Source organism: Montipora foliosa, chromosome 13 (genome assembly GCF_036669935.1).
Source record: "Montipora foliosa isolate CH-2021 chromosome 13, ASM3666993v2, whole genome shotgun sequence".
NCBI lineage: Eukaryota > Metazoa > Cnidaria > Anthozoa > Scleractinia > Acroporidae > Montipora > Montipora foliosa.
In genome coordinates, this window is record NC_090881.1 from 37670072 (window position 1) to 37682571 (window position 12500).

The following is a 12500-nucleotide window of genomic DNA, read 5'->3' on the forward strand; positions in this document are numbered from 1 at the left end:
CGAAGGAATGTCCTACCCTGTGGGGCGACCTTGCAGGCGTGATGGAGGTGGCCAATCAGGGATTCCAGCTCGCAACATTTACAAAAACGTTTTGCCGACCACTCATCTAACAGTGAAACAATCCTATATCTCTTGTCTGTCGGTAGGCGAGCGTAAAATATTTCGGAGTCAAGTTCAATATCAAGGACTGCAAGACGAGTAGCAGGCCCCTCCAACTTATCTGGATAAAGGGGAAGGCCAAGTTTTTTACACAGACGAATGCAGGTTTGAAGGTTGTTGTGGCACACAGGGGAAGCCGGTGGGCCCAAAGTAAGGAAATCGTCCAAGTAATGACGGAGAAATGTAACATCATAATTGTGAACCAGAATCTATTCAACCAGGCCCACAATGGTGGTGAAGATAAATGGTGCTGAACGCACCCAAAACGGAGCACCAAAACCACAAAATATTGCCCACGCCACTTCATGCCAAGAAGGGGGCAATCGTCCGGGTGGATAGCCACATTCCTATATGCACTGGCCAGGTCAAACTTGGCCATTAACGTTCCTCGACCCAGAGACATTATGCCATCAATGAAAGTATCCACTGAAACATACTGAACTGTAAATGGGGGCTTAGGGATGCCGTCATTAACACTTTGCACCTCTGGTGATGATAGGTCTGAAATGAGACGCCACTTCCCAGGCTGATTATTTTTGGGGATCACCCCGACACGACTTATGTGCAATGACGGAAGCGGGGGCACTGGAAAAGGGCCTGCCACCCTGCCAGAAGAGACTTCAGCTTGCAAGTAGGAGTCAATCACTGATGGGTGTTCAGCCGAGCTACGCATGTTCGAAGTTGCAGATTTGAGCGACACCAAGGATGGGTCGAGTCCTATCCGAAATCCATCCCATATGCCAGAAGTCACAAATGCCACAGCTGACTTGTTGGGATGATGGCACAACTCTGCTTGAAATTGATCCAACTGTAATGGTGTGACCTTAGAAACCTGAGATAACAGGGCAAAAGAAACAACTGCAACGCTGGGCTTAACTGGAACTGAGACTGGAACTAAAACTGGAACAGGACAAAACAACTTTGCCAGCTGAGGCAGTCCATTCAGCTGGCTAGGCAACGCAATCACATCATTTAAACTATGTACAAACACAACACTGGGCGTACGTCGCCCATCAGTACTGTCCCCTTCGCCCTCCAGGGGAGGGGGAGCAGGAACGAAATCCAGCTAAGCGGGGAAAGGGGCAGTTAGCCTTGATATGCTCTCCCTCACAATTGTTGCAGTTGTGGCAGAACCTGCACCTCCCAAATGGCCACCGGCATTGCCCTTCATTCCAAGAATGGCAAAATGGTGTACGTCGGTGGGAGTCTGGGCTGTCTGAGGAAGACTGAGGAAACCCAGAAAGAGGGGATGGCCTTGGTTGCAGTAAGGACGATGTTGGCGAATGCAAATGAAAACTATACAGATCCAAATTCATTTTGGACCAATCATTAAGGCCCGAGGCAGCAGCATCCCTTCTGAAGGCCATATCTTATTCAAGCCAAGCCAGACCTGGATATTGACGGGCTGTTTGAATAATGAGCAGCTTATACCTTGTCAAGTCTAACCAATGCAGGGGGTTAGAGACACACAGGACCAGCTGGAAAATTGTGAAGGCCTCAGTCCAAGTAAGAATATCCTTGATTTCAACCTGCCTGTGTTTTGCGTTGGACACAAGGAGTTTACCCTCCAGGAAGGTCTGTGGTTCCTGTTCCACAGCGCGAAGATTGACTGTAAGTAGATCCGCCAACTCCATGAACTGGCCCTCGATGATCTTCTTGGCCAATTTAGCCAGGATTAATGCATCACCCAGACCAACAATGAAAGCCTTCTCAGACTTAGGCACTGATCCAGAATTACCAAAACTTGGCAGGCTGCTGGATACACTGGGACTCGCGAATGGAGAGGTGATGGGGGCCACGAGGGCTGAGCTCGAGTCAGTGATGGCCGACATGGGAGAAAAAAGTAGGAATAAAGGCAGGCAAAGCAAATGTACCTGATGATGCCCCAAAAGCCATAGACGAGACGTTGACATCACAAGAAACAGCAGTTGATCCGGAGGAGCTAGATGGGGGTAGAGGGGGGTAATGGCGAGGGGGCACTTCCTTGAATTGAAGACATGATGGTAGGAAGGGTGCTTCCAAGTGCACTAACATCATCAGCCTCTGTGATTGAATCGACGGCCAAAGATGCCACAGGGCCAGAAGAAGCCGTTGAAACCACCATCGGCGCGGGGGACAATAGAGGTATGTCCTCCGAACGAAGTCCAGCGGACAAGTTATTGTTGGTTGAACGAGGTGGGTTTGGCATGATGTATAATCGAACACCAACCAGTGACGAGCGAATTAGAGGGGAACAAAAAAAAAAACGCGATGGCGGCCGAAGAAACCACAGTCGAGGAATGAGGAAAGTCTTCTTTATCTACAACTGGGAATCGCTACACTAAGTCCGCCAAAAAACGCCTCGCTAACGTGTCGGCGAGCACACTAGCAGTCTAGGTTCAAAAGAGCGATGAGCAAGTGAAAAACAAACCAACAAACACAACAGAGGGTGAGGAAACCACGGGCAATTAATGACGAAATCCTTTTTTGACCACACTAACGTATCGGCGAGCACACTGTCGGTCTAGGTAAAGCGATGAGCGAGTGAAAGACAACCAACAAACACGACAGCGGGCAAAGAAACCACTGTCGATGATTGACGAGATTTTTTGTCCACAACTGGAACCGCTACACTAAGGCCGCCAAAAACGCCACGCTAACGTACATGTATCAGGAAGCACACTATTGGTCCAGGTATGAAATAGCGACGAGCAAGTAAAGACAAACCAACAAACACGACAGAGGGCGAGGAAACCGCGGTTGATGACTGAAGAAATCCTTTTGTTTTTTTTATTTCTTTGTTGACCACAACTGGGAACCTAAAGCCCGAGTTGTGTTTGCAAAGGTAGGAATTTTTTTGTGATAGTTTTTACAGATGGATGAAACTGACATCATCACCCAATGACATTATGCACATTCAATGCTCGTTCGGGCAAAAGCAAGAGCGCTGATATCGTGGACTATGTTCGCAATTGTAAAGCTGATCTTTTTGCTATTACGGAGACTTGGCTGAGCGCCGATGATGCGGCTGTACGGGCGGAATTGTGCCCCGACGGGTACAAGTTTATAGACCACCCCCGCTTTGGACGTCGTGGTGGTGGAACAGGACTAGTATATCGGAGTTCATTGGGCATTAAGAAAGTTGACGCGGGAGAAAGGGCTTCGTTTGAATTCTCCGAGTGGATTGTTACGTCACCATCTCTGTACAATCTTCGCCTTGTTATCATCTATCGTCCACCATACTCTGATGAACACAGAGTCACCACGAATGCCTTCTTTACAGAGTTCTCGAATTATCTCGAATCCATCCTATTGTCCAAGGAGCAGCTACTGATAACCGGCGACTTTAATATCCATGTTGATATTGTTGATGACCCCGACTCTCTCAAGTTACTCGATCTCTTGGAGTCTCTTGGTCTTCGGCAACACGTCAGCCAGCCTACCCATGTTCACGGACACACACTCGATCTCATTATCACCCGATACTCCGATCAAATTGTCCATCCATTAATTATTGTATTTAGCTAAATAAAGTTGTTGTTGTTGTAAGGATCCACCGCAAACTGATCGCTTTATTTCGGACCATGCATCGCTTCTTTGCAAGCTACTTCATGTTAAACCAGCTGTGACTACTAATGTGGTCACGTACAGGAAACTTCAATCAGTGGACATGGATTCACTCAAAAATGACCTACAATCTTGGACAAAATTGTTGAGAAAACTCTGCTTTTGGACTAAACTCCGATCACGAGTATGAAAAATAAGCTCTGTTTTTGCCCCCACCCCCCCTGATCAATGTTGCTAGACGAGAAAAAGCATGTCGAACCTGGGCTTATCAACATTGGCTGTAGGGGGGAGGGGGATCGCTAATAATGTGCGATATTAAGGACGTAGTGCGCAAAATAACCCCTGTTTTTAATATTCTCAACCCTTTTTGTCCAAGATTGTCTGGGGATCATTTTGCCCAAGAACACAAAACGCGTGTATGTATGAGTTCTGTAAGTACAAAAAAGAAAATATATCAGTCGTAGGCATGTCGTCATGGTATTCGATTGACAATTAGAGTTAATTAACCCTAATAAAGAAAAACAATGTTACGTCATCATTGAGGTTCATTATCAAAACAACTGGAAATGGTACATAATAGTCATGTTGACGACGCTTTAGGAGTGTATATTTTATTACAGGTGCAAGATCATAACGACAAAGCTAAAGATGTTGCTGAGGAAGTAGGAGTTTCATCAGTAACAATCTTTAGGATCAAGAAAGGTGTCCAAGGCCTTAAAAGGAAAGTTCCTTGGTAAAAGCCACAACAAAGGTGTGATCAGATGTGACCCATACGATAAACTATATGGACCCTTCTTTGAAAAATATGTCAGAGAACATTTTGGGAAAGCAAACAAGAATGTGGTATAACAGGAGCAAAATAGTAATAGAGCAAATTACTTCCGGTTGCAAGAAACCCACTTCCTGTTTGTAAACCGTGCGTCTTCGAATACGAATTGTCACGAATTTTAAGTATAACTGCAAGGCATTATATTTATTTCCCCTACTGTTCTCTCAAGGCGTTGCTAATGAGTATAAACTATGCACAAAATCAATGAGATTTCTACATTTCTTACAAAAAGTGACGCATTTCAACGGTTAACACACCGGCGGGCTAAAAACAGACTGGTCATGAAAAATATTTCAAATCTGTTCAAATCACGTTAACCGACCAAAATTTCTCATTCCTTCGCCGTAAATCTATGTCAGTTAAAGAACAAACAAAATTAACCGTTGTTAACCGTGCAATTTCCTTATTGTGTGTAATCTTACAGAAATATATCTGCGATAATTTCATATCTGTATATACATATTGATCAGTGTAAACCAAAGTGGGCAAAAACAGCTAGGGCAAGGCCGACTGGTTTTGATATAACTCCTTCATATTGTCCTCGTTATAGGACTCAGTAGGTCTCTTATTTCTTAATCGTACTAATGTATGAATTCCACGATGTAAAAGAACAGCAATTCGCAGTGCAGTGCAGTGCAGTAAAGTAAACAGAACCCTATCTTATGCAAACAATTCACCTACATGGCTAATAATGCACTGCTGTAACAATGTGTTTCACGCAATATTATTGTATGGCAAGTAATCCTCGACAACTTACTGTGTATCAGCTATGAGAAGACGAGTTTTACATACTATAAACATATGAGAGTGTTCACACTCTCATATAGACAGATATTTGATAGTTTATACCAAATACAATCTTGGACAAAATTGTTGAGAAAACTCTGCTTTTGGACTAAACTCCGATCACGAGTATGAAAAATAAGCTCTGTTTTTGCCCCCACCCCCCCTGATCAATGTTGCTAGACGAGAAAAAGCATGTCGAACCTGGGCTTATCAACATTGGCTGTAGGGGGGAGGGGGATCGCTAATAATGTGTGATATTAAGGACGTAGTGCGCAAAATAACCCCTGTTTTTAATATTCTCAACCCTTTTTGTCCAAGATTGTAGCTGCCTCTGAATTATGTCAAAAACAACCTGAAGAATTATGTAATTTCGCCCCAGAGGGAGTTGACATGCTTTTATGTAACTATAACGCTACTTTGTCCAGAATGATCAATCGTCATGCGCCATTAAAGGAAAAGACTTTGAGGGCTAGGCCAAGGGTGCCTTGGTACAATGCTGATATAGATAGCGCTAAACGAATACGAAGGAAAGCTGAGTGAAGATGGAGAAAAACCAAATTGTTGTTCGATCTGATTATCTTTAAGTCTAAGAAAAACCATGTGACTTATCTCATGAATCAGGCTAGACAAGTGTTTTATACTAAGTTTATAGATGAGAATAGTGTTGATCAAGGAAGGCTATTTCGAGCCACCAAGAGACTTCTTGCGAGAACGGATGAGTTATCTTTTCCTGACTATCATGAAAAAACGGCCCTGGCTAATGACATCAATGACTTTTCTTTACGTAAGATTACCAGAATCCGTGCAGACATAGATGCTACTGAAGTGGATGATACAGTACCCACTGAATCAGGAGTAGGAGATCTTTGCACATGCTTATCTTTAAGCTCCTTCTGCCCTCTTTAATTCGCACTTCGCACGTTAAGTTCTTTCGCTTACTGGTTTAATGTATGCAACTATTCTTGCAATTTATTTATCACAGCAAGTTTGCGTGAGTTGAAAGGTGACAACTAATTAGAAATTCAGAAATATATAAATCGACACTGTACTGCAAACGCGCAAATCGCTTTTTTACTTACCTCCGATCAAGAACGTTAAAGACAGTAAAGACAGTCAACAGAAGAAATCAAACCATAAGATCGTGTAGATTAGAAGATAAAAATTGTAAGTATATATTCACGAAATCAGTTCCATTCCTTTTTAGCCTATCTTCGGTATTCTAAAACATTAATCTACTTGTGTAATATTTTTCTTTCAGTCGACTAGTTCAACGACTTACAACTAGTACGGATAAAAGTCTAAAAATCTACAGAGTCTTGGCGTGATCCTGCCATAAAATAGTGCCTCGAACGTAGGTGCGATTCAGTCGAAATTTGTCCAGAGGATCCCGCCAAATCAATGCTGTAAATCATCCACGCCGAAGATACCGAATCTCCGAACTTTGCATCGAGCCTACAAAGTAAGATGCCGCCTAAAGTAGACGCAAAGACCCTCGCAGGGAAAATGGAAAACGCGGTAACGATCTTCTACGAATTAATAGAGGAATTTGAAATAATCTTTTCAGTGAGACCAGAGTTAAAAACCTTAGAGGCAGCATTCAATCAAGTGGAGACAAGATACAGGTTCATCAAGAAGCAACAAGAAACCATTTTAGACAGATTGGTTGATGAAGGTATCACCGCAGAGGAGGAACCATTGTTGACAACAAAGAAACTTGGAGACAAAGTAAAAGCTGATTTCCTTCAGATTGCCTTAAAATTTGCTGCCTACCAAAAGGAACAAGATTCCACGGAAACGTCTTCAAAAGACTCTGAAACCTTGAAGACCTTGACAGCTTCAATGTCATCCATGACATCAGCGGTGACGAAAATGGCGGACACCTTAAGCTCAAAACCAAACACTAGTGGTCTGCAACGATTACCGGTACCAACATGGGACGGCAGTCGCAGATCCTATGCTACCTGGAGAAAAGAATTCAATCATTGGATGAAGAAATACGATCAAGATAAAGATGAACAACTGCAACGGTTCCGAAATGCATTGCCGAGAGGATCGTGGTGGTCTGACCAGGTAAAAACTTGCAAAACCATTGATAACGCATGGAATATATTGGACACAGAATTTGCAGACAAACGTAAACTAATGGACGAACTGCTCCTCCAAATAAATAGCCTTAAGCCCGTAAAACGAGACTCCAGGTCGTTCACGCACTTCGCCACGACAATATCATCCTACGCGAATGATATGGAAGATAATGGATGTCCGGTGTTGGAGTCTTCGGAAGCGCCATTTCTTATGTCTCAACTTTTGTCCAAGCTCGATCCGAACGATAATTCTCATTTTGGAAGAGAAATGAAAAGAGAAGGTAAAGAGGAAACTGTCAGTAACCTCATCACCTGGTTGCACGTAGAAGCAAGTGTCCGCTCAAGGGGCAAGAATAACACCGTGTTTGAAGACAGAAACGAGAGTCGCCGATACAGGACCCCAAGTAAAACTGAGAACAATGCCGCAAGTGGCGAAGAACCCGATGATGACACCTGTCCACTTAACTGTAAAACAAAACATCACCTCGCTGCCTGTCCTATGTTCCAGGAGTTAGCTATTAGTCAGAGATGGGAGATTGTAAAGCAACATTGGCGATGTCGTAAATGTCTTAGAAAGCATCATACAAGCAACTGCAGGAAACCAGACGGTTCAACATGCGACAAATGCAGAAAAAATCATCACCGTTCTCTTCATAATGACAAGATTGGTGAAACAAGCTCAAGTCCAAATCCAAGAGCATCTTCTTTCCAAAGTCAGTGCCAGGCCCCCTCGAGTACATCAAATGGTAACATCCAAGAAAATGCTGTTCATCACAAAGAAAAGTTAAGGCTCATGACTGGTTTGTGCCCTGTTCAAAAAGTTGGAGTCATGAACGGAAACGGAGAATTTGTTGAAGTCCTTGCGATGTTAGACTCTGGATCCAATACCAGTCTTCTCTCAAAGAATGCAGCCAGACGACTTGGGTTGAGTGGAGCAGCAACACATCTGACCATGAATTTGGCTGGTGGGAAGAAGAAAAGTGAAGCATCACAGATAATCGACATCACTGTTGCCTCACCAGCTGACGAGGATATTAAGAAGACCCTTCAAGTGTACACTGTTACAAGGCCCTGCAGTAAAGCAAAAACGCTTTCCAAAGAATTAGTGGGACACTACCCTCATCTCAAGCACGTTTGTGATAAACTCCACCTTTCGGGTGGCGCCATAGATCTCCTTGTCGGTACAGACTTTGTAGAAGCCTTCATTGATATCCACACAGTGTCCGGAGAGCCAGGGAAACCTGTTGCGAAACGAAACTGTTTTGGTTGGTACGTTATGGGACAGTTTGAAAAGAACAACTCTACTACTTCAGAAATTCAGTCGGTTGAAATCAGAACAGCAAATGTCGTAGACGACATCAAAGAACTTCTTCACCAAGATCTCCTTGGCGTCAAACCGACCAACCTTTGTACGTGTAGCGAAAACGAGATACGCGAAAGCAAGTTCGTTAAGTCCCTCGCAGCCTCAACTACCCTGGTTGACGGAAGAATACAAGTTAAGATGCCCTGGACGGAAGCGGGCCCTCCCAAACAAAGTAACTATGGCATCGCACTGAAAAGGCTGTTTTCCACGGAGAGCTCATTCCAGAAAAAGGGGTGTCTCGATGTTGTCAATGAGGAAGTCCAAAAGCTTCTAGAGCAGGACTACGTGATTCAAGTCTCTCCTGACCAGATTGATCACAGCAAGCCTGAATGGTACTCACCCTTACAAGCCGTGTTAACACCGGAAAGAACAACAAAAGTTCGACTTGTCTTTGACTCATCTTCGAAAGGTCACGACGGTTTGTCCCTTAATGATTACCTAGAGAAAGGGCCAAACTACATCAACAGTCTCCTGGATGTTTTGGCAGCATGGAGATGGAACGAAGTAGCCTTTATCGGCGATATACGCAAAATGTTCAATCAAATCTTGGTTCATCCCGACGACCAGGTTTTTCACAGGTTCCTTTGGAGGAGTAAGATTAGCAACTCGCCAACAGTATACCAATGGCTCAGGTTGAACTTTGGAGATAAGCCAGCTCCCGACATAGCAACGAATGCCATCAACACACTAGCAAAGATATCTCAAGCCGAGTTCCCAGAAGCATCAAAAGAACTTCAAGACCATATGTACGTGGATGATATCGGAAGTTCCAAAGCAACTACAACGGAAGCAAAACAGATTATCAGCGACATTGACGCCATTCTTAAGAAAGGTCATTTCCAGATAAAAGCTTGGCATTCAAACCGTGCGGAGATTGACCAGTCCAACGGTGAACGCTGGGCAGATCTTCTTGGTCTAAGATGGGATAAACAAACAGACAAGTTTTCCCTGAAAAGGAACAAGCTCGACCAGATGGACCTGTTGACAAAGAGACGTTGCCTGGGTCTTATTGGACAATTGTGGGATCCAATCGGTCTTGTGATGCCGGTAGCTATTAAATTTAGGATCGACTTGCAGGACTTATGGCATTCAGGCTACAATTGGGACGAAACCTTACCTACAGCAGTCACGAGCAAATGGATGGAGAATTTGCAAGCCATGAATCACCTCTTAACAGTCGAATTCGATCGCAAGTTAAAACCAAGCCACGCGATTGGGGTACCACAAATTCATGGATTCTGTGATGGTGGCGAAAAAGCTTACGGAGCGGTCATTTTCCTCCGATGGGAGTTAAAGAACGGAAGTTACAAGTGCGTTCCTGTTTTAGTCAAGTCCTTCGTAGCCCCACTAAAGAGAAAAACGATCCCGAGACTGGAGCTCATGGGCTGTTTAACACTTGCAAGGATATATGAAACTTGCAGAAAGTCTCTACAGTTCGCGAACATCCAAGACAGCAAGAGGATCTTCTGGGTGGACTCTTCTACTGTCCTTTCTTGGATTAAGACCCCATCACGTCAATTCAAACCTTTCGTATCAAGTCGAGTAGCAGAAATCCAAGAAACTGTTGGGGTGAAAGACTTCCGATACATCAGGTCAAAGTTCAATCCAGCCGACATTCTCACTAGAGGAATAGAGCCATCACAACTCGAAGACTGGATAAAGGGACCCTCTTTCCTGCAGTTACCCGAAGGACAATGGCCTAAATTTGAAGCTAGAGCCCCCATCGAACCTACAGCAAAAGCTGGTGTCTTGATGGAAGTGAAAATCGAGAAGACTAAAACGCCAATGCAACACGAAGCAGCCATAGCGGAATTTCAAACCAAAGTTGATCTGGATAAGTCTGAAGAAGATACTAACCCCGTTTTTCATCAACTGTTGAATACCTGTTCTACATTTTCAAAGATACGGAGAACACTCGCTTACGTTCGCCGATTTATTCAGAATGCGAGAAAAAAGAATGTTAAGACAGGTTCAATCACTGTTCAAGAATTGCAAGGCTCGGAGAAACAGCTATTCAAGTGGAGTCAGGCACACCTAGATCCCTCTGTCATTGACAAGAAATTAACTCCGAAGCTGGACGAAAACGGATTACTTCGAGCTCATGGACGACTCGAAGATGTCAGATCGCTGCCACAAGAATTAAGAAACCCAGTTATCCTTCCACGCGATCACCCTCTTGTCATCTTGCTATTACGTGACCTTCATGAAAGACGCGGACACTGTGGGTACAAAAGCCTAATTAACGAGGCAAGGAGAAAGTACTGGATCATTGGAGTTCGTGGTATGTCCAAAGCACTCACAACAAAGTGCATTACTTGTAGGAAGCTCCGAAAGAAGCCATTGGAACAACTCATGGGACAAATCCCATCCTTGCGAGTTGCAGTAGGCACCCCGCCATTCTTCAACACCGCCATGGACATGTTTGGACCATTGCACATCAAGCTTAATCGTAAAACGCTCAAGGAGGCCCAAGTAATCATTTTCACCTGCATGACAACAAGAGCTGTCCACTTAGAACTTGTGACCGACAAAACATCTGACGCTTTCTTGATGGCATTCCGTCGTTTCGCGAGTTTGCGTGGTCACCCGTGCATTTGCTGGTCCGACTGCGGGACAAATTTTGTAGGCGCACAAGGGTACTTAAAGGAAATAATGCAGAGTTGGAACGTCCCCAAGATTGAAGGTGTTCTATCTGAAGATTTCTCGTGCGATTTTAAATGGAAATGGAATACCCCTCATGCCAGTCATCAAAATGGCGTCGTGGAAACCCTCATCAAGTCAGTCAGACAAAGTCTGAACGCTACATGCAAGAATCAAGCCTTTACCGAAGAGCAATGGAGAACATTTCTCGCGGAGACAACCTACGTCATCAATGGACGTCCTTTATACCCAAGTTCTGACAGCATATGGGAAAGCCCGCCAATTACTCCAAACGATATTCTCATAGGACATCATCTTTCAATTCCTCAACCAGAACCAGAAGAAAGGATCAACCCAAGACATCTCTTAAGAAGTACAGAAAATCGCGTGAACGAATTTTGGAGATGCTGGATGAGATACTTTGCGCCAAATCTACTTCCACGAAATAAGTGGTTTCGCACCAGAGAAAACCTTCAAGTCGACGACTTAGTTCTAGAGATAGACCCAAATCACAAAAGATCCCAATGGAAGATGGCGCGAGTCATTGCAACATACCCAGGAAACAATGGTTTGGTTAGGAAGACAAGAATCAAGACTCAGGACGGTGAATACGACAGGCTGATTCACAAGCTGTGTCTTTTAGCAACAAAAGACGAATTAAATGCGAACCTTTCTTAATCAAGGGAATACATAGACCAGCATTATGTAATAGACATTACGTTATTTGTGACATCTCGAGTCATTGAATACCGATTATGTTTAAGTCGTTGCTCAATTAGAGGTAACTTCTAATTTCCGCACTGGGGCGGAGTGATTCGCACTTCGCACGTTAAGTTCTTTCGCTTACTGGTTTAATGTATGCAACTGTTCTTGCAATTTATTTATCACAGCAAGTTTGCGTGAGTTGAAAGGTGACAACTAATTAGAAATTCAGAAATATATAAATCGACACTGTACTGCAAACGCGCAAATCGCTTTTTTACTTACCTCCGATCAAGAACGTTAAAGACAGTAAACACAGTCAACTGAAGAAATCAAACCATAAGATCGTGTAGATTAGAAGATACAAATTGTAAGTATATATTCACGAAAT

At 43.8% G+C, this 12500-nt stretch overlaps 2 protein-coding genes across 7 annotated transcripts in view; one reads left to right on the forward strand and one right to left on the reverse strand.

Moving 5' to 3' along the window:
• LOC137983706 (intercellular adhesion molecule 5-like) overlaps positions 1 to 12500 on the reverse strand; it is a 69434-nt gene that overhangs the window by 20558 nt on the left and 36376 nt on the right. The gene's annotated exons all lie outside the window — the stretch shown is intronic.
• Positions 6785 to 12500, forward strand: part of LOC137983483 (uncharacterized) — a 7111-nt gene continuing 1395 nt past the window's right edge. Inside the window, exon 1 of the mRNA XM_068830650.1 lies at positions 6785 to 11980. Coding sequence (XP_068686751.1) covers positions 6785 to 11980 — 5196 coding nt within the window. The remainder of the gene's footprint in view (positions 11981 to 12500) is intronic.